This window comes from Tenrec ecaudatus, chromosome 1, assembly GCF_050624435.1.
Source record: "Tenrec ecaudatus isolate mTenEca1 chromosome 1, mTenEca1.hap1, whole genome shotgun sequence".
Classification (NCBI taxonomy): domain Eukaryota; kingdom Metazoa; phylum Chordata; class Mammalia; order Afrosoricida; family Tenrecidae; genus Tenrec; species Tenrec ecaudatus.
The window spans coordinates 268,191,005-268,218,000 of NC_134530.1; the positions used below are offsets into that span (position 1 = coordinate 268,191,005).

The window sequence follows — 26,996 nt, forward strand, 5'->3', positions numbered from 1 at the left end:
TGACTTATCTATTATTTTAGCATCAGCATCAAGGATGGTACTGGCACATTAAATGTGCTAAAATATAATGTGCTTAAATAAATAATCATCATTAAAAAAAATTATTCACTGCCATCAAGTCAATGCTGACTCACAGCGGCCCTGTAATAAACATGAAAGTCAAAGATCCATTGGAAAATACTAAGAAAAAGAAAGCAGGGGCTAAATCTTAATACCTTAAACAAACAAACAAACCCACTCCTTGTCATCATGTCAATACTTACTCATAATGACCCTATAGGACAGGGTAGTTTCCAAGCTTCTGTGAGTTTCCAAGCTTGTAACTCTTTATGGGAGTAGAAAGCCCGTCTTTCTCACACAGAGCAAGTGGTGCTTTCAAACTGCTGACCTTGATTGAGCCCAACATGACACCTCTAGGCCCACAGGGCTCCAAATAATCATAGATATGGTCATTAGTAATAGTAACATAAACTGAAAGAGAACAAACAAAAAATTCCCCGCCACTGAGTCCATTCCAACTCATGGTGATCCCAGAGGTAGAGTTGACCTGTCCCCTGTGGATTTCTGAGACCAAATCTCGATAGGAGTAGAAAGCCTGATCTTTCTCTCAGAGAGTAGCTGGTTTTGAACTGCTGACCCTGCAGTTATCACCCCACAGCTCATTAGATCTTCTATCATTAATGTTCATTCATGAGACGTTCTCAAAATTCAGGTGGGATGAACTCAAGGCTGTATTTTGTAAGCTTTCTACTTCATTTCCCACAGCATCTTTCCTGAATAGATCACTTTAAAAAACACTAGGTGTGTTCCAGAGCCCAAATCTTTCAGTATCTTTCTCAAATGCTCCATTTGGCAAGACGTAATCTATCCTACAGTCATCCTGCCCTCTACCCAGAATCCTTAGAGGAAAGGAGTCTGGACAACATCTTCAGGCATGTTCACGCTTCACCTGCCACTCGTGAGAGCAGTCACCACAATCTGGCTCCCGATTATGGCCTACAGTCTACATCCCTCAACCCCTGTTAACTCTTTATTTATTTATAATCATTTTATTGAGGGCTCGTACAATTCTTATCACAATCCATACATCCCTCCATTGTGTCAAGAACATATGTACATTTGTTGCCATCATCATTCTCAAAACATTTCCCTTCTACTTGAGCCCTTAATATCTGCTGCTCACTTCCCCCCTCCCTCCCCACTCCCCCCATCCCGTGAACCCTTCATCATTCATATATTATTATTTTGTCATATATTACCTGTTAACTCTTTAGATGCCAGGGTCACACCTGAGCGTGTGTTCCACATTGGACTTTATTTTTAAACATTGTGCATCCGGTGAAGGCTTACAGAGCAGATCATTCCACATTTCATGCCTATTCTGATTGAACACCTTCATTGCCATCCCCACAGTGTGACGCTCCTTATCCCCTTACCCTCATCTGTGCTGTTTCCTTTCCTCCTTCTTTTCTAACCTTTCTGAACTTTGTCCTCAGCTAAATGCGGCCCTTTGGATTCCGAATGGTGGATGACTGTAAGGCATACATATACCAGTGGTGCCAATGTTCCCCCTATAGACCTACTGTTTGGCTAAAGATTGGGCCACACCTGATGGGTGACAAAGGGTTTCTATTAGTCTTTACCTGACCAGTAACTTTGGTCTTTTTTATGATTAAGGGTTTTGTTCCATATTCTGTACAGCAGGGGACCATTGTGCCACACTTTGGGAAATGTCGCCCCAGATCTCCAGCGGTGTCTGCTCACTTTTGGTCCTGTTGCTGCCCAGCCGTGCTCATGGAAACTTTGGGTCGCATTTTGGGACACAAGCATATAAAAGCTAAACTCGAAACCAGCGGTTCTCAACCTGTGGGTTGAGATCCCTTTAGGAGTTGAACGACCCTTTCACAGGGATTACTAGATTTATAACAGTAGCAAAATGACAGTTATGAAGTAGCAATGAAAATAATTTTATGGTTGGGGGATCACCACAACATGAGGAACTGCATTAAAGGGTCACGACATTAGGAAGGTTGAGAACCACTGCTCTAAGCCTATTGGTGTGAAGTTACTTTGGACTCCTTTTGACCTCACATGTCACAATAGACTTGCACTCCAGAGGGTGTCCCGTGGCTGTGGGTTTTTGGAAATAGATCACTGTATTAGACAGGGTTCTCTAGAGAGACAAACCAGATTGCTAGTAATTATATATAAATATATTTATAAAGATAGATATGTAATTCAAGAAATAAACCATTAAATTATATACAGATAGATAATACAAGAAATTAACAGTTAAATTATAAAGCAGTGAGACACTAGCAGTCCTTCAAGACTTGAGAGCCGCCAGTTGCCAGTCCCCTTCTGTAGAGAGAGCTGGGCTATATATACCCAGGCAGCAAACAGCAAGGCAGGTCCCCAACTGTCATCAACTGTCAGTCCCCAGCTCCAGAGATGAACAGTCCAATCGTGTGGGCTTAAAGGGACCTCAACTTACAGCGACACAGTCCACAGGCTAGGCATCCCAGAGCTAGTGTACCCCTTTAAACTGAGGCACAGAACAAGCAAGGCGAGGCTTGCCGAGCCATTTATCCCTCTGCCCTTCAGTTAATCCTACTTGTGTTTATCGGCCAGGCTGGCACAATAAACTATAGCAATCACCGAGATCTTTTCCCAAGGCCTCTTCATTAGGAGCTGAACACTTAGCTCTTTATACCACCCAGAGACAGGTACCAAGTATAAAACTGATGAAGCACACCTGGAATTTCACCAACAATTGATTACAGTGCAAGCTAATGTAACGTGCGGCTACAAATGCAGACTCTGGAGAAGACATGGGTGTAAATCCCACCTCTGCCCCCTACTGTGAAAGCCACTTCCTCGAGCCAAGGAAGCTCAGAGGTTTGTTACCAGGAGTAAATGAGTTCACATCTGTTAGGTTGCTAGGGTCTGGCCCACGGTAAGTGCCAGTTTGGGCAATGGAAAGCTAAAGACTTTGGGCAGTTTCACTCCATGTGTGCACAAGAGATTTTTTTTGGAGAAATCATTGACTGAAGACCCAGAGGTGTGCACACATATATTTTGTGGCAAATAACTAAATGAATTAAAGTACAGTGAGTCCCTGGATTACGAACATCTGACCGATGGAGAACCTTTACTTGCCTTTCATATTATGTAAATTGCCTTTTCATATTATGTAAATTTGCCCTCACTTTGAACTGATGGAACTGATTTTGATCTTTATCACACTCACCTTCATTTGCTGCATGGGCAGCTTTTCAATCCTGGAAGAAGCTTTGAGCCTTCGTCTGGCACAAACCCAAAGCCACACTCATTGCCCTTGGACTGATTCCATCACATGGCGTTTCTGAGACTGTGGACTCTTACCAGAGCTGGAGTCTCTGGCCCCTTTGTTATTCAGAGAGTTTATTTCTTACTCTTTCAACAATACTGTGTGTGGGTGTGGGTAGGTGTGCTTTAAAGGCAACAAAGTTTTTGTCACGGGAGGGCAAAATCATTGTTGTGGATTACTGCTAAATAATTAGGTTTATCCCACTGGCTTAAACCCAGTGTTTAAATATGCATATTGATGCCCTTTCCTCCCCTGAGCTTTGTGGAACTATAGAAACTGTAGTCAACTTTTGATATGTCTTAGTCAAGGTATCAAACAGGGGGAAGAGGAAGAAGCAGAAGCACAAGAAGAAGGAGAAGGAGGAGAAGGAGAAGAAGAAAGAGGAAAGAAAGAAAGCGGTGAGGAGGCACAGGCAAGGCCAGGCATGGGGCAGGTAGGAGATACTTGGGAACACACGCTAGATCAATGTTTTGTTCTATGGTATATGCTGTTACCTTGAGTTGGAGTTGACTCCATGACAACCAACAACAACACTGATGACCTTAAAGGCCATCTGCCTGAACTAGATTTGTTCATCCCAACCAGACATCTTTGTCAAATATGATGTCGCCTCTCCCTCTATTAAAATTTTTATTCATTATGTAGGCTTGTTCTTTTAATTTGACAATTGAATGTTTTACTTCCTAAATACTGGGAACTATACAAAACTGCATACATTCTCAATGTTTTGAGGAAGCTTCCTGTCATTATATAAAGCATAGCAAGATTTTCCTAAATATTCTACTAAATTGTTAAACTAATTAATACATTTTAATCTATAATATTCATTTCAACTCATCAAATAGACACATTTTGAAATAGATTAAGAATCAATTTCATTACTTTAATATCTTTATTATACTGAACAATATCATCATACATTTATGAAAAGAAATGATAAATTTATATTTGAACTTAATGACTCATTTCAAATTTTGAAGACAAGTCTAAAACAATAAAGACACATATTCTAGGAAAATAATAATCCATGAATAACACATCATTATGAGTAATGTCCATGTCATTTCAATAATTCCATGTCATTATTGCTAGGCTGTCCCTGGTTGGGTTAAACAACCATAATTGTTGATTCTGAATAATAAAAGTCACTTAAGAACAACTGTACTTTACCATTGTCAGAGATTAAAAGCCCTGTAGATATATGAGGGGTACACCCCCCAAAAAACCAGAATTTTTTAAAGCTATGTATTTAATTTTTTTTATAAAACAAACTTATCACCTTCAAAGTACTCTCCATTTCACTTAATACATCTATCAAATCTGAGATTCCATTCTTGGAAACATTTTTCAAATTTATCTGTTTCAATGTCTGATAATACCTCCCTTGTTTTTTCTTCTCCTCTTCTATGTCGTTAAATCGCTGTCCTTTCATGTACCTCTTCATTCATGGAAACAATAAGAAATCACATGGATGAAGTCAGGAGAGTAAAATGTGTGGGGCAAGAGAACCATGCAGTTTTTTGCCCAGAACTGGCACACTGAGTTGGCTGCAGGTGCATTGTTGTGGTGAGACATCAGTTCCCTGACTGCCACAAATCAGGCCTTTCTTCCGCACACCGTTATGCAATCTTTTCAGAGCCTCTAAACAGAAAGCGTGATTAACAGTCTGACTTGGTGGAATGAACTCCACATGCACTATGATTCAACATTTTCATCCATTGGGGAAGTTGAGGCCATCCAGAACAAGGTTTGTCATCAATCGACATTTCACCTTTTTTGAAACAAGAAAACCACTCATTTGCTCGAGTTTTCCCCAAAGCGCTGTCCTTGTAAGTTGCATTCAACATCACAACAGTTTCTGAGGCATTTTTCCCAAACAGGAAACAAAATTTCATAGCCACAGGCTATCCTCTTAAACCGGTTATCACAAAAAACTTGAGGTTTGAGCAAAACTGCTTTCATGAAAAAATTCACCGTGACCAGAGAGAACCTTCCAAGGTGATGCTACTGGGTGCAGTAACTCAGAGTGAGTTGCTCGATGCTTGCCTAGTGGGGAAAATGCGTGCTATGAAAGCTCTGCTTTACCCAGCGCAATTTTGGTGTTTTTTTTTGGGGTGGGGGGGGGATGCCCTCATCTGCTTTGTAGAGTCACTAACCAAAATGACTTCTGGAAGCTATTTTCACATGTCTTAACTATTAAATAAAATTAGTGGGTGGAGGGACACATTGGACAGTATAAGATATGACAAAATAATAATAATTTATAAATTATCCAGGGTTCATGAGGGAGGAAGAGAGGAGTGGGGAGGAGGGGGGGGGGAAATGAGGAGCTGATACCAAGGGCTCAAATAGAAAGCAAATGTTTTGAGAATGATGATGGTAACAAATGTACAAATGTGCTTGCCACACAATGGATGGATGTATGGATTGTGATAAGAGTTGTATGAGCCCCCAATAAAATGATTTTTAAAAATATTAAATAAAACTTTGCGAAAAGACTCCAGAAAGAAAAATATTAAAAATTTCGTTCTAAAGGTATTTGACAGCCTCTATCTAAGCATTTCAACCAACAACCACTTCTCCCAACTAGCATTTTAGCTACTTTAGCTATCCCTTTTCACGTAAGATGCCCGCCTTCTCCCCTGTCCCCCTGCCCCCGCTTTGCCCAGCTCACTTTCATTGTTTATATTATGTACCTCAATATTATGTTGGATTTCAGATTCTCTCTCAAAAGTCTTCCATGTCATAGCTAAGGAGCGGAGCAACTTTATCTGAGTAACTGTTTGCAGAGCCTGGCCTTGAGGGGCCTACCGCCCATGTTTCTGCTTGGTCTGCCCTGGAGGGAGTTGACCCTTGAGAAAAAGCCAGTGTGGATCTGAGGGCCAAACAGTCTTCAGGAATTCTCCAAGGTGTTGGGGAGGCTTCCCTGGGGACTCTACCTGGAAGATACCAGCCCTCTGGATAGATGGATGCAGGGCCATATTCAGAAGCAGAGTTGCAGCTTGGAAGGCTCTTACCCTCATGTACTTCATCATCGTGTTTCAGAGCCGGGGGCTGATAGGCCTGGTAGGACACCTGGGTGGTGGTCGTGATCACTGTTTGTAGGCCTGGGACACCTGGGGAAGGAGTCGTGAGGAACCTGCAGGTGTGCTCGGGGTTATAAGGGTAAGAGGGCATGGCCTGGAACTGTGCCTGGTCAGTCCTCTCTCCAGGGCCAAGTCTTCCAAGAGCTGGCTGTTTACTGGTGAAATCGAAGCTTCTCCCATAGTGGCTGTAGGAATTGACATTATATTGCAGTGAATTCAGATGGACCCAGTCGGTGTCATTAGGGCTCATGGTGGAATCTTTACAAAGGGTGGGGTACGGGCTGGAGGGCGTATAACCAGGGCCTGCCAATTCATAGCTACAAGGTGGCCTCATCATGTAGATGCTTGGGCTTGGGTATTTCTGAAAGGGTGGCATGACGTCTTCTTGGAAGATGGCTAGGTCACAGGAAGCTTTGTAAGCATCCAAGTTTGGGAAGGAGAGGCAAGGCTGTGCTGAAATTGGGAAGCCAATGTCAGTGATGATATCAAGCTGTTCTGGATTTTCCAGTGGAGGTATGCTTTGGAAATGTCCACTACAGTCTCGATGGTCTTCTGTCTAAAAAATGATACAAACATAGATATAATATGTGTAAACTGTGTGAATATCTTCACTGGTCACAAGCGCAGATCAAGTTATTGATAACTTCTGGTTGGTGGGTTCTGTGTTATGAATGCTGGACTGCTTAGGTACCTGGCTGGTTGGGGCATGTGGTCCAAGGGTCAGAGAGTCTGAGCTTGTTGAGCATCCCACACCACACTGCTGATTGAGGAAGGCAGGCAGGAAGGGTCAGAGCAACAGACAGTCCTGTTCTCCTACACTGAGTTCATGAGAACCGAAGTTTAGGAGCTATATCAGGCTGAGTTCAAATTCTAGCTCTATTTCTCATGAATTGAGCAAGTTATTTAACCTCTACAAACACCTGAGAGTCCCGTTTAAAGACCAAGGTTCCCAAGTGACAGATTTGAATCTTTATGAAGGCTTATCTGGCCAATGAACTATGAGTGATATGACATGCCATTTCTAGGCTAACACATTTAAGAGCTAGTCCATCATAGTTCATAGTCATTCTTCCCCTGTGGAACTAGAGGTTGACACTATTATTAAGGTTTTGTGGCTAGGCTGTGACTGTAAACCTATAACCAACTTTAATCAAACTCTGTGTTAGAACTCTAAAAGATCTAATGTGCTGGGCAAAATAATGTTTAACAATCTGTTCCTGACAGCCGCCATTGAGTTATTGTAATCCATTGTTCTGTGGGGCTGTTGAACCACCTCTGAAATCAGAAACATTTACAAAGGTGTATTTCAGCCAATGTGTCCAGCTGTACTAATGCAGATATTCATGCTAAAGAGCATGCTGTACTTTATCCTGCCTTATGTTCACAGTTCCTCCTGCAGCACTATAATTAGGTGTCGCTTAGGCCCCTCCCCAGAATTCCTGAGCTTCAGACCTTGAGGTCTTCTTTCTTTCTCACTCAAATGACATCTTGGCTTTAATAAATCCCTTTAACTTTCAAAAATAAAAATGAGATTCAATCATTGTCATCTCCTCTTGGGGTTTTGCTGGTCATTACATGTGTGAACCCCTTGGAGTCATGGCTGGGCCCGAGAATCATCCTGCTATGGAGACAGTATGCTTTTGACTGCTTGGCATGCTTTGATGGGTGGGAACCACAAACAAGGTCAAGTTGTCCAGAGAAATTTCTCCTGTTCTCATGTGAATAACTGAAAGGACTCCCCCCATGAGGCACTCCTGGCTGGCAGGTGGTGTGGACATATTTATTCTGTGTTACTGCTGGATGGCTGACATGGTACACGGATGTCATAACACATCCATCTTCTATCACTGCTTGGTGAGATAGATGCTTTTTCTTTTCTTTAAAAAGGAATTAAAAATCCTACCCAGAATGCTGATTCAATGACATGTTTTGTGAGAGAGAGCCTTTTCACATAAAACCAAACTTTTGTAGTTAATGCACGGCATTCATATTCCAGGCAATTATCGGCGTATTTTACAATGAAAAGCAAACAAAAATATGCAATCACACACAAACCACAGCACAATGGCAGCTCCGCAATTACCTCGGCTTCTCTAATCCTCTTTTTCAGGGGTTGGTAAGAAGAGGCTATCTGTCTCTTGATGGCGCTTCTTCTAGCTTCAGTCTCTGATTTGCTCTCTGGTCTTGGGTGGTCATGAACCCCTTTGGCCTGCATTGATGAAGAAATAAAGCACATGTCTACTCTTCTGAAGAAGCCCAATAATGTCAGCCCCAAATCGGTGATGCCTTTCTCAGATTTCCTATTTACCTTGTTTTCAAAATGACAAAGAAAAATATCATGAACTAATATGACAGCCATGAGTCATTTTACTCACCCACTGCCATTGAGTTGATTCCAAGTGATAATGACAGGCTGTCGGATGTCTGAGGCCATGAATGGATTAGCAGTGTCCAGGAGCTGACCGCCTCACCTTTCTGCCCCACACCGGCTGGTGGGTTTGCACTGCCCACCTTGCAGTGAGCAGTCCAGTGCTGACGAGCCAGCATCAACCAGCCAGCGTCATGGGGACTCGGCAGCATTAGTTAAAGGCATCTTAAAAGATAACCTACAATTCATCCTTCTACGTGAACTACAATAACTATACTTTGGATCACGATCACTCACCCTTCGGTGTTTGCAGGTCAGGTGATAGCTCACATAGTAGGTGAGCCAATTCGACCGAGCCAGGTAAGTCTATGGGGGAGCTCCAGCTACTCTTTCTGGCCATTCGAGCTATATTTGGTTTGGTCCAGAGTTCCCAAGGCACCTGGCAAGAATCTTGACGCTCAGGGGTAAATGGAAAAAACAAATCTTGTATTGTATGGTTCCGTCCTCCTACCTGAAAAAATATAGCGTTGCCCTCCAGCCGCCAGAAGTTGGTTACAGGGTACCCACTGTGCCCTCGGCACGGAATCAGTTCCAGAGAAGAACTACAGTTGGGGCATGTTTTCCCTGCAAAGACCAGAGGGGGGAATAGCCATTCTAATATGAGTTTTTTTAATTAATTGAAATTCTAATATTAGAAATAATTAATGAATAATACCAAATCAAGCAAGTTGGTATCAAGTCGGTGACAACTCCTGACAACCTCATGTATGTCAGAATAGAACTGAGCTTTCCAGGGTTTTCGAGGTTGTGACCTTTGGTAAGCAGTTTGCCAGGCCTTTCTTTCTGAGGTACTCCGGGGTGAATTCTTAACTGCCAACCTTTACTTGGTGCTTCGGTGCTTAACCATTTTCCACCCAGACTCCTAATTAATAGTAACCAATTTAAGGAGCCTCGGTAGTGTATTAGTTACCTGTTGGGCTGTGATCCACATGGTTGGCAGTTCGAAACTACCAGCAAGCAGTTCCACAGGAGAAAGACTGGGTTTTCTGCTCCAGTGAGCAGTTACAGTTTGGGAAACCCACAGGGGGTCGTTATGAGTCAACATTGACTTGAGGGCAGTGAGTTTAACCATTATTTATTATATATAACGAGTAATTAAACAGTATTTATGTTACTGAATAACAACCCCAAGCCTGCTTCTTCTGAGGAAAAAATGAGAGCTTGGTCGGGGGCAGGGCATTTATGGCGTTCAGACCCTTCCTGGCCCGCCCCCCACCCCCCCACTCACTCTGCTGCTTCAGCCTGGCTTTGTCGCAGATGGCGGGCCGCAGGTGCAGGCGGGAACCGTCTGGCAGGGCGCAGGCCTGCGAGCACAGGACCACGCCCAGGCAGGACTTCTTGAGGATGTGGCCATTGTGGTTGTTGGTGTTGCGCATGGCCCAACCACTCAGGTGGCGCTGCGCCTTCTTCTCGTCTCCGCGGTAGATGAAGCGCACGTAGCCCTCTGGCCATTCGCAGAAGTGATCAAAGTGGGTGGGCTCCTGCGAGGGGTGTGACACGGAAGGGTCGTCATGTTCGTCCAGCTCACACTGCACCCATCACTGCGGTTCTTTTTCTCCAAATGCATTGGATTAAAATTGAGTCCTGGCGATAAGGGTGTGGCTTTTCTGGGCATGTTTGACGAATTGAACTGTATCTGAGAGGAATTACTGAGAGGCGAACTATGGGCAAGAATAATAGTGGGGTAGGAGGGAAAAACGAAAACCAAAACCTTATATATGTGTGTGTGTGTGAACATATAAATATGTATTTGTTTTGTGTGTGTGAACATATACATATAAATAAGTGTGTATTTGTTTATGTATGTATATGTAAATACAGTAAGGAAGCAGATGGACTTTGGGCCTCCACCTAAATCTTACCTCTGTACAAGAATGGTTTGTTTTAATAATGTGGCACTGTAGGATTCCCACCTCCCTGACACAATCACTGAAGACAAAATGGGTGCATAAGCAAATGCGGTGAAGAAAGCTGATGGTGCCTGGCTATCAACAGCTATAGTGTCTGGGGTCTTAAAAGCTTGGAGTTAAACAAGCGGCCATCTAGCTCAGAAGCAACAAAGCCCACATGGAAGAAGCACACCAGCCTGTGTGATCATGAGGTGTCAGTGGGGAGAGGTATCAGAAGTTCAAAAAGCACACATCCAAATTGGGATATAGTGGAGACCCAAAGTCCACCAGGAAGACTATTGGACAGTCCATCTTAGAAGGGATTCACAGAACAGAGGATAAATCCAGGGTGTGGTGTGGCACTGATGGACCACACAACTATCCTCTAGTTCTTTAAGATTTCCTCTCCTTACTATTGTGATCCATACATGGTATACCTCATCAGTGCGTGTGTTCGTTTGTTCATTTAAGATTGCTTGGTACATGGTAGTCAAGATAGAGGGCCCCTCAGAGTCACTGACAGGAGTAAGGGCTCCCTAAGGGTATGGGAAGTGAAAGGGGGCCGGGAGAGGGGAGTTGATAGCATTGATAATTATATATCCCCGCCCGATGGGATTGAACAACAGAACTGAATGGGAAAGGAAGGGATATATTAGAATGAGTAAGATATGTCAATAAAAATATTGTTAAAAAAAGAATAAAAATGAGTCCTTTATCCACCCAGAAGGCTTGTAAAACTCAGAAACTATGCCATCGCAAAAATGCCAGGCTGGCAGTCTTTGTTCACTTTTCTGCCAACTGTGTAATCCAAAGAAGGAATGCGTACAGTGTGCTTATCTCCTAAATGCTATTCTTCTGTTGGTAGCTGCAGAGCTGACTCCGACTCGCCAGGTGCAGAGTAGAATTACTCCAAAGAGTTCTAGAGCCCTGGAGCTTCTAGAAGCACATAGCCAGCCAGGCCTGCTTCCAGTTAGTAGATCAGTGCTTACCCATTGAGTCACAAAGTATTAATTCCTCTAGCGTTCACAACAAACACACACACACACACACACACACAGAGACAGACAGACAAACAGACAGACAATAGGTACTCTAAGTATACCCATTTTACAGAATAGGAAACTAACATTGGAGAGGTTCATTGACTAGGACTTGAGCCCAGACTCTGAGCTCTTTAGTATGTGATTTTAAAGGTTGAAAGCATCTACGAGTATCAAAAGTGAGCAGAATGTTGTAAATGTTGTAAATAGCATTCACTTGTGAGTTATTCTCTTTCCCAGGACCCAGGCCTTCTCCTTGCAAAGCCCTTGGATGTCCCCAAGCCTTCCAGTCACATCAGCAATGCTGCCCAGAGCACAGCCAACGGGGTAAAACAGCTTTCCTCCCGTTTCCAGCTAAGGAGCTTTGTGCGTTAAAAAGCAGCGTTGAGTGATGAAGAATTTAACCATAACAAGGAAGTGGACAGGGCCACTGGTTGCTGGGAGCTGCACGTTTCCCTGGACTAAAACGGGATTGCTATGCTCTTCGACAAAGCGCCACAAAGCAGAAATAAGAAGTTATGTCCAAAACATTGAGCATGACTTTTGTCTTCACACTTTGGGGGCCTTTGTTCACCTTATGTGTTACTTACACTGCAAGGAGCGTCTTCCTCGCATATAAGCTTAATCTAAAATCGCTATTTACTGAGCATTTACTATCTACCAGGCACTCTCTAGAGCCAAAAGACTCACTGTGATGAAGTTGATTTTAACTCACGGTGACCCTATAGGACAGAGTAGAACTGCCCCTGTGGGTTTCCAAGAGGGAGTCTTTCTGGGAGTAGAAAGCCTCATCTTTCTCCCACAGAGTGGTCGGTAGTTTCAGCTGCTGATCTTGAGGTTCACAGCCCTGTGCATAACCTACTCTGCCTCCAACACCCCTCCATTCCTTAGGGAAGGGGTTGGCAAACTAAGGCCCACTGGCCAAATCTGGCTTGCTACTTGTATGGCCAGTGAGCTTTGAATGAGTTTTATACTATTAGATAGTCTGGGAATCAATTTTTAAAAGAATTCTATTTGGTGACACATGACAATTGTATGAAATTCAGATTTCAATCCACATAAATATAGTTTTGTTGGAACACAGCCAGGTGTGTTCATTTATATATTATCTATGGGTCTTCTGGCACTGCCAGGGCAGAGCTGGGAGACACAGGGTGGTCCATAAAACTATACTGCTCTGGATCTAGATTTCAGATGACAATGTCTATGCCCTCCCAACAACTCTGCAACACGGGCATCCTTACTCGTATTTGTGGATACGGGAAGAGAGATTGGCTAGCTACTGGCCTATGGGGAAGAGCTAGGATTTAAACAGAGAGAAATGTGGAAAGCCAGGTCCCACTGGTTCTCCTGGTCTACCCAAGGGCCAAAGAGTATTGTCAGAGTAGTAACCATTTGTGAATTCCCCTCCTTCTGCCACCTCAGGAGAATTAGATCCAACATTGGCAAAACACAAATATTCTCAGGCATTGTTAGTAGTGTACATTCTAACATTAATAAGATAAATGGCTAGTTTAGTTTCCCAAACCACAAAGATGTGATATTAGTATCATCAATACCACTAAGAGACATAAACTAGTGTATCTATTTAAGTCAAAAGTGAACTGTGTAGTAGCAAATTATCAATGGTAAGTTTCCCTTAAATTGAAATGTCTTTGCTTTAAAAGTTAGCGTTTCACTTTGAGTCTATTAGCATCAAATTAACGTTTTCCCAGAAGAAGGGAATATTTTTTAGCATTTCTGGTAAGAGTGTAGACAAGGCCAGGTGTGTCACACAAGCTACCAAAGTGCTGAGTCTGGAGGTGAAGCTCCAGAGACAATATTTAAAAAACAAAATAACAGCAGAGGGTCTCAGGATCAGATTTCATTTACTCTAATGTGTTGGCAGGCACTCACACACATGTCCCCCACCAACACACACACACATACACAGAGGTAGAATTTGAGATTGCTATCTAGTTTCATCATTTGATGACAGGTGAGTATCCTTTGCACTCGTTCTCAAGGTCATGCAGCCAGCTCAGTTCTCTCAGCCAGTCAGCCACAGCAGGGCTTGGGCAGTTGGCTCCCTTTTTGGTTCCTTTTTCTCCACCCCAGGGCCCCTGTCCCTTGGAGAGGTCACCACACCCAAAGCAGAAACAACATCTTTACATAGGAGGTCTCGACATCCTTAAGAGGTGAGTCATTTTTGCATTATAAGGGGGTTTCCAAACCTTTGTGGGGAAATGCCATTATCTTTCCATTCCATTTTTTCATGAGCTTTTTAAAGCCCCTTTGTATACTGGAGGAGTGCATTTCTAAATCCAGTATTAGGGTGTTTTTTTTTTCTCTTTGTGATGAAGACTTTTGGGGACAGAGTCTGTGATCATGGAATGTGGCTTTCTTTCACACACAAAAAATGATAGTTGTGTGTGTGTGTGTGTGTGTGTGTGTGTGTCTCCAAGTAACAAAAAGCACCAAACTCGCCACCATTGAGTCAGTTCTGACTCATAGCCAAGCTATAGCACAGGAGCAGTGGCCTCTGAGTTTCTGAGCCTTTATTGTGGTTCTACCTGGAGAATCTGGTGGTTTGAACTGCTGACTTCGTGGTTAGCAGCCCAATGGATAACCATTATGCTACCAGGGCTCCTGTCTCTAAGTAAACAGACTTTAAAACCAACAAACATAAATCTACCGCAAGCGAATACCTACAAAAAGAGGAATCCCCTTGAGAGACAGCACAACCTCAACCTAGTGAAATGTCATCCATCTGAACTTCCTACTTGTCACAGAAATAATCCCAAATACATTGTCAAGGTCCACCACTTCCAGCCTCCCTTTACACACATCCAGGACTCAAAAATTATTCCTCAATATGACCAATTGTATTTCTCATTCCATGGGCACGGTCTTAAATGGCATTGAGTCATTAACAGAAACAACAAACAGACTAAAAATTCCTCACCCTTGAAGGTTAAAGATGTTCTGTCATTGGAGAAGAAATAAACACAGACACTGTAGTCTAAACTCTGAATTACAGAGGCTCTCTGAGCACCCATGCCTTTGTTACTGTGACTCCAGGCTCTTAGAGCCAGGTCTGTCTTTCAGCATCCACAGGTGTTAGCATAAATGGCCAGAATCTCACCACTAGTTTTGTGACTGGGAAGCACCGGCATGTATATACATTTGAGTTTTTTCTTTCTTTCTTTCCTGTTGCTTTCTTCTGGATTTCTAGTTAAGGACAAGAGATGCCAATGTCTGCTCCCCCACCCTTACTCCCCACCAAAGTCATGCTGCATTTAAAGAAGAGGGCAGGAAGGAGGCACCGAGTCCCCGCGGAGGGCCGGGAACTTAGAGACAGACTGACATTTCCCGCTCGGTTTGCCGAGTGTTCTCAGCTAAGTTCACGGAAGGGGTGGGAGAAGGCTTGTCTCTGGGCCCAGCGCTTCCATTTGCATAGTCCAGAAAATTTCCCCCTACATTTGAGAACTGTCAGGGGCGCTGGTGCCGTGCTCAGAGAGTGCAAGGGCCTGAGGATCATCTCCCGTCTTTGGGGATGGAGAGCGCCGCGCGGGCGCGCGCGCACACACTTGGTTTCACACACCTGCGGCATCTGTGGGTCGTTGATGTCCCAGTTGAACGTCATCCCATAGGAGCACAGGTCGTCCACCTTCGGCTCGGCATCGGCAGGCATTTACTCCCCTCTCTTGGTTCAGGATTCTGAAAGACAGAAGAAGAAAGAAGGGGGGGGGGAGCCCAGAGGCGTGTAAGGTGACGTTCCCCCCTTTCCTCCTTTAGGAGACAGAGGTCGGTCCGTGTTTTTGTGCGTGTGAGGTTGAGGGAGGGAGAGAAGGAGAAAACTAGCTGCGAAGCAATCGGGGAAATGGCCCTGTCCACGAAGGCGGTGCTGAAAATTCTTCCCCTACACGCAGTGAAGACGCGTGGGGAGGCTGCCCGCACCTTCATAAAACTTCGCCTCCAGGCAGGTCGCCAGTCTCCGCTGTCTGCGCCCCAAGTCCCTGCTCCACACATCCGAGAGGCCGCGCCACCCCTCACAGACAGAGTCAGGGGCAGAGGAAGACTTTCAGCTGAACCCAAGGGGCGGAGGTAAACTGAAGTCAACCTAGTAAAGGGCGTGGGGGGGTTGGAATGGCTCCACTGAACTTGAAGGTCACTTTCCCAGACCGTGCCCCTCCGTGTGTGGAAGCTTCCTAGGCGTGCGCTTCCCAGCGAAGTCCAACACTCGGTTTTAGGACCCTGCGGGCATCACATAAGGGACTCTTTTTTTTTTTTTTTTTACATTTTCAAAGCATTTACTCTCCACTTAAGCCCTTTGCATCAGGTCCTCTTTTTTTTTTTCCCCTCCCTCCCCGCTCCCCCACACGTAAGGGACTCTTGGTCGCCGCTCGCAGTCCACGCTTCCTTGGGATCGGTCTCCTTGGGTCTCCAGAGCTCTTGCCCAGGAAAATGTCGCCCATGGCAAACACGCAGTAGAATTGCATCCCTGTCCAAACATCTTTTAGATCGTGTTTCCATGCTGTCAGCTCAAATTTACAACTCAAAACGTTGACTCTTTTACTTACTATGGTGCCGCACGCAAGGCACAACCACCCTCTCCTTACTCTCATCCATGAAAACTGGTATCTGATGTGTTCCAAGCCAGTTTCCCTCCTTCCATTTCTTCTCGGTCTACACTCAGCAGAGCAAGACCACACAATCCGCCTTGACCCATGGAGCCTCTGAAATGGGAACGAATTGGTGTAGCCCACTGTGTGATCTCTCACCAGGATGGATACAGCAATGCTCAATAGAAACTGCTCGGTGGGGCCCCTTCAAGTGGCACAGGGAACACATGGTGTCAGACCTGCCCAACTTTAAAATCGCCCGAGTTTGCACATTCAAAGCACACTCTATGCACCATAGAAAAAGGACATCCAAGCTCTTGGAACTCTGGTGGGGTAGTAGGTTACCCCTTGGTGACCGCCCACAAAGTCAGCTGTTTGAAACCACCAGCCACTCTGTGGGAGAAAGATGAGGCTTTGTGTTCCTGTAGAGTCAGTCTTGGAAAACCACAGGGGCAGCTCCACCCCGTTCTAGAGGGGCACTGTGAGTTCTAATAGCCTAGATGGCAGTGGGTTTGGTTTGTGAAGCTCCCAGGAATTGCTGAGGGGGTGTGCCCTAACGTGTACGTGTGTGTGTGTGGTTGGGGCTAGAGGTAAGGGTGGGGGGAGTTCTGAAGGGACCCTGGGATTTTGAAGGCAGTGAGCCAGAGCAGGTGGAGGGGAGAAGGAAGGTAGGCTCTCATGCAGGTGCCTCTGATCTCTCCTTCTCTCTGGGCCTTCAAGTGTGTTAAAGAAGTAATTGAAAGTGGATGAAGGGAGACAGCGGTCAGTGTAAGACATGAAAAAATAATTATTAATTATCGAGAGTTTGTGAGAGGGGGAGGGGAAGGAAGGGGAAAATGGGCTGATACCAAGGGCTCAAGTAGAAAGAAAATGTTTTGAAAATGATGATTGCAACATATGTACAAATGTGCTTGACACAATGGATGGATGGATTGTGATATGAGCTGTAAGAGCCCACAATAAAATTATTATTTTTAAAAAGGAATAAACAATGGGGGCGAAAGACAAAAAATGGCAGCGTTCCGTTGTCACCCACCTGAAATCACTTTGGGGGAAACCCAGCAAGCAACTAAGCAGTCTTTATTGGCTTTGAAATGGCAAATTGGGTAGAAAGAGCATGACAAAGTGGCACTGACGCCATTCCAGAGGAGGGTAGGGTCGGTGGCAGACGGACGCGGAGGACGCCCCAGAGCCGGGCAACACTCCTCTTGAGCATTCACCTTTTGGAGGCGATCTGGCACACCACGGAAGCGCCCAAGAAATCAGTTGAATCCACAAAGTCGCTGTTTGGCCCCACTTGAGGACTCTGGGCTGCAAGGGAAGGTGAGCTCCCAAAACTGCCTGTTCTTCTGTTCTGGGTTCACAGATTCCCCAGTTCACCTTTGGGTGGTCCCGGGAGCTTTACACCTGGGCGCAGGGGAGGGAGCGCAGGCGCGCTGCAGTTGCCGCGTGGGGCTGGCCCGGTGCCCAGGCCAAAGTTTCTTGCGGGGGGGGGGGGGGGGGAGTGTTAGTTCCTTAGTTCGGGAAAGAGCGAAAAAGCTGGGGCATTACAGACCCCACACTCAGTGCAGAAACCGCTTCCGTCAAAGGCAGGACCTTGCTTAGAAAGGGGACGGGGCCATGGCTCAGCGCATTTCGGAGCCACTTGTCCGTGCAGCTAAGCGGGACATTCCAAAGGAATGAACAATTTCGCGACTTGTTTAAACCGAGTTTCTCCTCACGGAGGCGAGGAGCCTGGCCCGAATAAAGTGATGGTCCACCTTCCTTCCAGCTTCCTTTTCCCCACTTCTCCTTATCCTGAGAGATCGCGCCCGCCAGGATTTCTGATGAAATCTCAAATGGTTGCCACGAAAGTCTGGGTGGGCGCCATAGATCTGTTTTTCCTCCACCAGTTTCGGCTGGTATACTGAAGATGCTGTTTTCTACTCCTGTAACTTGGAAACTGGGGGCAGTTCTACCCTACCCCCCATAGGCCTGATAGGGTTTGTGGGGTTTTGGGGGGAAAGGTCCCACAAGGACAATTCTTGTCGTGGAGTTGCTTTTTGATGTTGTCTGTTTGTTTTGTCTTTCACACATTACAATTTTTTATATTTGGATGTTTGTCAAATGTGTTGGTTTATGATAATTACATCTGTTAAATGCTTAAATATATAACTTCAAGAATAATTATTTAAGAGAATGCATAGAAATTCCTTTCTATTAATATTTTTATAGAATATTCTCTTAATTATTGTTTCACTAGGAATGCTGTAGGATAGTTCCGTCCTCAGTGATTTTAGTGTTCCTAGAGAGCCTTTGCCTTTGAAAAAGATATTTTAATGATAAAGGCAAGTTGATTAATCAGATACTTTAAGTGAATTTGCTGCCCAAACACATGTCATAAAACCTCCACCACTTTAGAATAATTATACAATACATTTTAATTTGCCTCAAAATTATGTCTCAGTAAACATATTAGTAAAGAAGATAAATAAAATGAAACATAACAAAATAAAAATAATGTTTATTATCTATTTTCCAACTACTTGATTACACCATTATTTGGTATATATTTTTCCCCAGAACCTGAAAATAATTGTTTAAGGTTTTTTAATATTAGGAACATTTTTCTCATTGTCTCAAAGCTAACTTGTATGTTGCTTAGTTTTTTCATTGCTTTCAGCACTAAGATTTGTACGGATTCAGGACACTTCATTATATATATATATATTTGCATTTCTCTATAAACTTAAAAAATCATTTTATTGGGGGCTTATACAGCTCTTATCACAATACATCCATCCATTGGATCAAGCACAGTAGCACATTTGTACATTTGTTGCCATCATCATTTTCAAAACATTTTCTTTCTACTGGAGCCCTTGGTATCAGCTCCTCCTTTTCCCCCTCTCCTCCACCCTGTCTCCCTCATAAACCCTTGATAATTTATAAATTGTTATTGTTTTTTCATGTCTAACACTGATCAATTTCTCCCTTCACCCACTTCACTTCATAATGTTGACAACCCTCTTCTCCTTGGTTATTATTTGGACATTGTAAACCCCATTAAGTTAAAAAAAAAAAGGGAAAAGTATTTGAATTTGCTAGGTTTAGTAAAACTAGACAAAGGATTTGTTGGTTGGTGTCCAGAGAGTGGATTCCGAGTTCTGATGACTCTGTGACAGAGTAGAGCTGTCAGTGTGCCAGGGTTGTCAGTGTGACAGCACTTTTCCCCCTCCAGGGGGGCTCCCACAGCTCACCCACCTTTCCGTCAGCAGCACGAGAGAGCTCCTTTAAATGCATTCACATCATCTTGCCACCTGCGGGCTTCAGACCTGGCGGTGAACACACATTCTTTTTGGCTTAAAGCAAATGAACATTAGAAGCAAAACGGAATGAAAAGGTTTGCTGGCTAACCCTGAGTACAATGGAATTATTTAAAACAAAACTAAACAATCACACCCTTCTTTTGTGCTTTCAGGAACACCTCCCCCATTCTGGGTGCTAGTTCTGCATCACTCTATCAAAAACCGAGCGGGAGGTGTGGAAGGGGAGGGAAACTTGGAAGCTGGAGCACGGCTCCAGGGCGTTTCCCGCGTAGTTGGAGTGGTGATTTCCGAGCGCCCGCGTTGTAAGCCCGTAGAAACTGCGGTGCCCGCTGGTCTGTGGCCGGGGCGGGTTCCGCGCTGAGTGGCAGGTGGCCGGGGGGCGGGCCCGGGGCCCGGGGGCGGGGCCCGGGGGCCAGGGGCGTTTAGCCCGCAGCTGAGGCGTGCGCGGCGTGCGCTCTGCAGCGCGTAGGGCGGAGAGCAGCGGCATGTCCCAGGTGAGGGACGCCAGGAGGCCTCGAGCCCCCTGGGGCTCCCTGGAGCCCTTCACTTTTGGGATGTATTGGCGGCTGTTAGGTCGGGGGACACCGTGACAGAATGGAAACCTCCGGGCCTCGCTAATAGAGCGCTAGTGGGGAGGAACCGAGTCATTGAGAGATATTTTTCTGGAGTTACTCTGGATGTTTCCAACCCCCTTTATCCGATTTGTAAGAAGCAAGTGCAGGGAAGCGGGGGGCCCCCACATCTCGGGCTGTTGTTTGCTAGTTGTCAGCCAGGGGACCGGCTCCGAGGATTTTCAGCAGGGGTTCCTTGCCCTGCCCTCCCAGGTGCCTCTGTGCGGATTGCCCCTGCTGACCTTGTAAAGCTACTAGTCCAGCAAGAAGCCGGTTTAGGCACTCAGGAGCCTCTTTTTGTGGTCTTAGTGCTCGGGTTTCCCAGAAGACCCCCTGCCAGGCAGCCGATCTGATCCACAGGAAGCCATAGGACAGAGTAGAATTGCTCCTTTGGGTTCCTGAGTCTGTAAATCTATAAGGCTGCAGACAGCCTGGCCATTCTGCAGGGGATTCAATCGATGATGATTGTAAGGTTAGCAGCCAAATAATTTACTGCACCACGAAAGTGCCCTTTCCTCTCGCAGGGTTCTAAATGAACACCCAAAGACCCCCAGATCCCGGGAGGGGGGGGATTTAGTTCCCACCAAAGTTCCTCATCTTAATAATTCGTTTAACTGAGTAATTCGCTACTGAAAAAATAAATCGCGCTGGATTTGGATCTTTGCGTTCAACCTAGCTTTCATTATTATCAATAACTATAATATTGTGAAACTCATCGAGATTTAAGAATTTTGGTCAAATGTGTATAGATGTAGAATTGTTAGCCCAAACTAGATTAAAAATAAAACTCCCAAAGCAGAGTTTTTAAAGGGAGTTTCAAAGATTGTGTATTTTTCAGTGAATTGTTGGGTTGAAGTGAAGAGATGAGATGCTCTTATTTAATGTAGCATCCTATATGGTGGAAGCCACGATGGTTGCCCCTTTGAACACTTGTGAGTGTTGTTGTGGGGTTTGTTTCTAGATGTTAAATTTCACTATAGATACATTTAAAAGCTATATAAATCAGGAACATAATGTTTAGGCTTTGAAATAAGTTTTTTACTAAACTTTATTTTACAAGACTTCTTTTTGAAAAAGTTTACTCAATACCTTTTCTTATTTTCCCTCACAGCTATAGAAAAGCATGCATTTGTTTTGTGTTACCATTTAGTCTGATGGCATTTGCTTTCAGTGGTGTTTTTAAACGATTTTCCTGGCATAAAATTCATGTATTATACAATTTAATGGTTTAAATATATTAAAGTTTAGCAATCATCGCCAATTGTAGAATTGTAGAAGCACTTCATTTTTAAAAATTCAAATGCATTTTAATTGAAAATACTATCATGCAGTCTTGTTATTAATTTGTATTGGTCTTTCTTGCCTCAATGGACTGAATTAACATTTTCTATTCTTATACCCATTATTTAGTAGCTCCCCATTGTCCCCAACCTCCCTTGCCTTATATTAATATTAATCAAGTTATTATCTCTATGGATTGCCTATCCTGGATTTCATATACACAAAATCATTCTTGTGATGGTTTGTATAATTTTTTCTTAATGATGTGAAAGAAGCTTGGTTAAAGTTTGAGAAAGTACTGGTTTTTCCCTTAAACATATATATCAGTGACTTGAGCAAACAAAAGCCTTTGTTCATAAAAACTTATTTCCATTGACTTATTTTTTAATTGAAAACACACTTTAAAATATCTTAAAACATTTTTTTTCAATTGTATGCAGAATAAACATCCTTTGTCACCTGTCACAGAATATAAAAGCGGGAGATTCCAGGATGTTTTCTGGGTAAAGTTAAATTGATTTTCTGTGTGTTTGTCTGCATGTGCTCTTTACGCGGGATAGTTTAACTTGTCTAGTTAATGTATCTTGAATTTACTAACAGTTTTGCTTTTCGTCGCCTAGTGTGACCCCTTACCTACAACAATATGTAAATTCCTCATGAATCACCAGGATTTTGCCAGGGGCTGTGGCCCCTGAAGCTCACGGTAGCATGTTGACTTTCAGCCTGGTGCAGTCCCGTGTTTCCTGGGTAGCTAAATTGCTCAAGCCAGAGGAATCATCATTGCTTCCATCTCTTTCTCTCACCTCCCACCTCCCAATCATGTCCATGTTAACCTCAGTTATCTTACCAGCATTCTAGACTAGGCTAGGTTGTGCCAAGCGTTATTCTAAGTGGTGGTAGACAATGCTGAACAAAACCATGAACAATCCTGCCCTCCAAGTTTACCACCTAGCAGAGCAAGATGAAGAAACGGGTGAACAAAAAGTACATGGGGGCTTCAAAATGAAAGAAAGGAACTAAAGGGAAATGGAATTTTCTAGAAAATTTTGAAGCCCCCCTCAGTATAGTAAGGTATGAAAGAAACCCGCACAGGATTGTGATGGAGAGTAGTGAGGGTGGGGTGGGGTATGTATGTGATGCTAGGCTCTTAATCTGCTTTAGATCCCAAAGCAAACCTGCCTTGAAGATGGTTAGTATTTGCAGGACCCGATATAAGGATTTCAAGGGTTACTTATGGAACGTTATGAAACATCATTCTCCTTCAGTGGGTGGGGGTGGAGAGGTGGGGGGTGGTTACTGGTGGGCTTGAAATTCTCATCACGTGTGGTCAGTGTAGTGTCAAGCAGGGCAGATGGAAGGAGAGAGGTTAGACTTACTCCGAGGGTAGTGGGATGTCCTTGCAAAATTCGAGGCAGGTGTGAAGCTTGAGTTTCTGGTCAGGTGGTCTGGGTATGAATCTCAGCTGGGTGATTTCATGGCCGCCTTTGACCTTTCCCAGCCTGTATTTCTGATTCCCCAAACAAAGAACCTAACCGCCCAGAGTGGTGGTGAAGTTTGCATGAGAACAACTTTACAGTCCTTCACAGATTTGCCTCCCCCTGCACCATAGGCTCCCTTTATGGACACTGTAAGAAGGGAAGCAGTCTGCTAAATGAAATGTCAAACGTTTTCCCATTTAAATAAGGAATGGAATGACTCCTTATGCACTTTTGCCTATAGATCTGAAGGAGACTTTTATTTTAAAAAGAAATACATATTTAAAAAACACACATCAGTTTTGTACAAGAATAAGTCAAAACTCTTGCTATTAGGCACCAGTTCATATGTGCCTGGGCTGAAATATGCCCGTGGGACTAGGAGATGGCTATGCATGCTCCCTAAGTGAGAACCTTGCTTTAGTCTCACTGGGGTGTCCTCACAAAAAGCCCAGTCAAAACTGCCTTCCCAGGAAATTTGCTGGGCCAGGTAAGTTCAAAATGGGGAGCCAGCTCAGAAGGTTGTGACGGCTTGTTCAGGACTCCAAAGGGGGTATATCTGATAGATTTCCTCAAAGAACAGAGTTTTCACGGGTGTGCTTATTAAGAGAGAAAATTTTGAGAGACAGAAAATCACATTGGGGAGTAGGGGAAAACCAGGAAAGCTGTGGCTGGGTAATTGTATCCCCATCATGACAACGCACCTGCTGGTCACTTGAAGGTAACAAGGCCTGCCCTGCACAAGGTCAACTGGGGAGCCTAATCCCATTCCCCCTGTAATCCTGGTCTTGCCCTTTCAGGTTTCTGTTTGTTTCTAAACTCAACATTTCAAAAGAACACAATATGACCCCCCCACCCCCACCCCCACCCCCCACCCCTAGGTGGTGTAAATCACCGAGGGCAGAACTCGATAGGACGATGGAAACGGTGGTGCCTGAAAAAAAAATGTGTAGACCTGAAGGAACAGGGCATAGGTTGAGACACATCGTTTCACACTTTATGTTCAGTTTCTTGAAAGTTTCTATGATTTTGTAGAAATAACTTTACACTTTCCCCTTAGAATATCTTGGCTACTGTTCAGAGATAAGAGATTAGCTTCTTTATGATCTCATTTACTTGTTACCTATTTCTGTTATCTATAAATAGAAGTTTTGAATTCATTTTCTTTTATTCTGGTCATTTGTCACTTAGTTAAGTGAACATTGACTTGAATTGGTTTTGGCGCTTTAGAATGTCCAACATTACCGGGGATCATGTGCTATGTATAGCTAAAACACAGTTTTCCTACAACTCACCCTTAGCACACATCACAGTCACCTGGAAGGCCTCCCCACCCCATCCTTTCTACGTCCTAACAAGGTTCCAGCTGAATGTGATTGCTGGAATACCAGAGTCATTGCTGACAAGCAAGGCGATCCCAACTCATAGTGACCTCACAGGCCCCAGTGGACCTGCACCACAGGGTTTCCAAGGAGCCTGGAGAAACTGGCCTCCTCAACAAACCCACCAACCCACAGGGAGGTTCTATTCTGCCCTGTAGGTTCGCTTTGAGTTGGAACCCACTCACCGGCTGTAGGTTATGTTTAGGAATCTTGCCTGAAGCAGACGGTCTTGTCTTTCTCCTCTAAACCGCCTACCTTTGGTCAGCAGCCCAGCTCTGGGTCTGTCACCAGGGCTCCTGCTGGTGGTTGACCACCTTTTGACAACTATGGTTTTCAGCGCCTGGAGACTTCAATCATTTGTAAATGATTGTTTACAGTTTAAGACAGGGGTTCTCAAACTTTTTAAACAGGGGCCAGTTCCTTGTCACTCAGACCCGTTGGAGGGCCGGACTATAGCTTTTTAAAAAAACTAACAAATTCCTATGCATACTGCACATATCTTATTTTGAAGTAAGAAAACAAATGGAGCAAAACACCTGGCGGGCCAGCTAAATGTCCTTGGCAGGCTGTATGTGGCCCGCGGGCTGTAGTTTGAAAACGCCTGGTTTAAGATGTAGACCTGCATTTTTTACACAATTACTTTGCCTAATGCTAATTAGTTAGGAATATTGCTGTGAAATCTCCTTGAGGAGAAGAGATAACGTGCAAACCATCACCTTTCCAGCTGCAGTCATGCATCACGGATGCATTCCGTGGTGGGGGATATGAGAAGCTAAGAGAATATCTTCAGCACACAGAGAGCTACGTTCCTCAAAGTCACGATCACCTTCTCTTACAGCAGCTGGACACAACGATGACGAAGGCAAGTGCTTTGTTTGGATGGGGGGGCAGAACCCCCCCCAGGCAGTCACTTAGAGGGGTTTAACTCCATGCGGTCTAACGTCTAGGAATTGCATGGCAAGGAATTTCAGTGCGTGTCACTGTTGCTGAAATGCATTCAGAGGTTCTTTCTTGATGGCCTCACAGAAGAGGAGCCTTTGCTAATTCAGCAGGGAGTGATCCCAAAGATAAGTGTCTTTCTCGTTTGTATGCCTTCGGGTAGAGAAGGGGAAACCAAACCAAGCTCACTGCCATCAGTGGATGCTGACTCACAGCGACCCTCTCAGGGGAGAACTGCGCCTGTGAGTGTCTGAGGCTGTGACTATGGGAGTAGAAAGCCCCATCTTTCCCCTGGGGAGCAGCTGGTGGTTTGGAACTGCTGACCTTGCAGCTAGCAGCCCAACGCCTGACCACTCTAACACCAGGACGTCTACTAAATAACGAACTCAAGTGTCTAGTTCAGTTTGGTATTTTCTGTTCTTCGAAATTAAATTAGAAAATTAATTGGTAACTGATGCTGTTGCCTAGATAGAATAAAAAAATTGTAAGTAAGGTAGTTTAGCATGTAATTCCTGATGTATGCACTGGGCAGGACATTTTGGGTTGTGCAAGACAATGAGATATGAAATGGGATCTTTTAAAAAGCACATGCTTTTTAAGTTCTTTATTTAGTAGACGTCCTGTAGGGTATGTGCAGGTTTTTTTCCCCCTCTGCATGACCAGCCTCAGCAAAAAAATTGGTCTGAATATATATAGCCTTTGCTTTATTGTATAAATACTTTGTAGGAAGGTTTATAGATGGGTTTTTAAAATCATTTTATTGGGGGTTCATACAACTTATCACCATCCATCCATCCATTGGGTCAAGCACATTTGTACATTTGTTGCCATCATCATTCTCAAAACATTTTCTTTCTACTTGAGCCCTTGGTATCAGATCCTCATTCCCCCCCCCCCCCCCGCCCCTTACGAACCCTTGATAATTTATATATTATTTTTTCATGTCTTACACTGTCCAATGTCCCACTTTTCTGTTGTCCAGGGAGGGGGTTATATGTAGATCACTGTGATCATTGGTTCCCCTTTTTTCCCCTCCCTTCCCCTTAAGATGTTTGTTTTTTAAACCATACTCATTCATTGCGATTACTGTGAAATTGGATATTCGGTCTTTGAAGAAAAAAAATCCGCAGTTAGCTGGAAACTTTTGGCAACTAAATAGATGCATAAATAAACAGATAGACCTGAGACATATTTATTAATAACCAACTAGCTTTGGTTAAGGAGCCTTGGTGACAGAGTGGTTAATTATTAGTCTGCTAAACTTGAGGTTAGCAGTTCGAAACCAGCAGCTGTTTCTCAGGAGAAAGATGATGTTTTCTACTCCCGTAAAGAGTTCAGGTCTTAGAAAACCACAGGGCCAGTTCTACTCTGTTCTACAGGGTCGCCGTGAGTCAATTGAGTCGGTGGCAGTGAATTTGAGCTTTGGCTAGTTTATTTTCTATTACTCTCAGGTTGCAAAACTTGCCCTAGGTTGGCAAGACTCATTGCCTTTTAAACCTTGTCGTTAACCCTATGTGTGTCTGAGGCTGTGCTTCACTGGCTTTTCTCTGGCTGAGAGCAGTTGAGCATGTTGATGTTTGCACCCCTGAGGGACCCCAGGCATT

The 26,996-nt window shown here is 44.2% G+C and overlaps 1 protein-coding gene across 1 annotated transcript; it reads right to left on the reverse strand.

The window, feature by feature from the left end:
• Window positions 1-6,076: 6,076 nt before the first annotated feature.
• On the reverse strand, window positions 6,077-15,465 carry GCM2 (glial cells missing transcription factor 2). Its single transcript, XM_075540622.1, has 5 exons — window positions 15,376-15,465; window positions 10,092-10,344; window positions 9,315-9,427; window positions 8,519-8,644; window positions 6,077-6,991 (listed from the first exon to the last, which is right to left on the reverse strand). Exons 1-5 carry the CDS (start codon window positions 15,463-15,465, stop codon window positions 6,077-6,079), a joined length of 1,497 nt encoding a protein of 498 aa, XP_075396737.1.
• Between the last annotated feature and the right edge of the window lie 11,531 nt (window positions 15,466-26,996).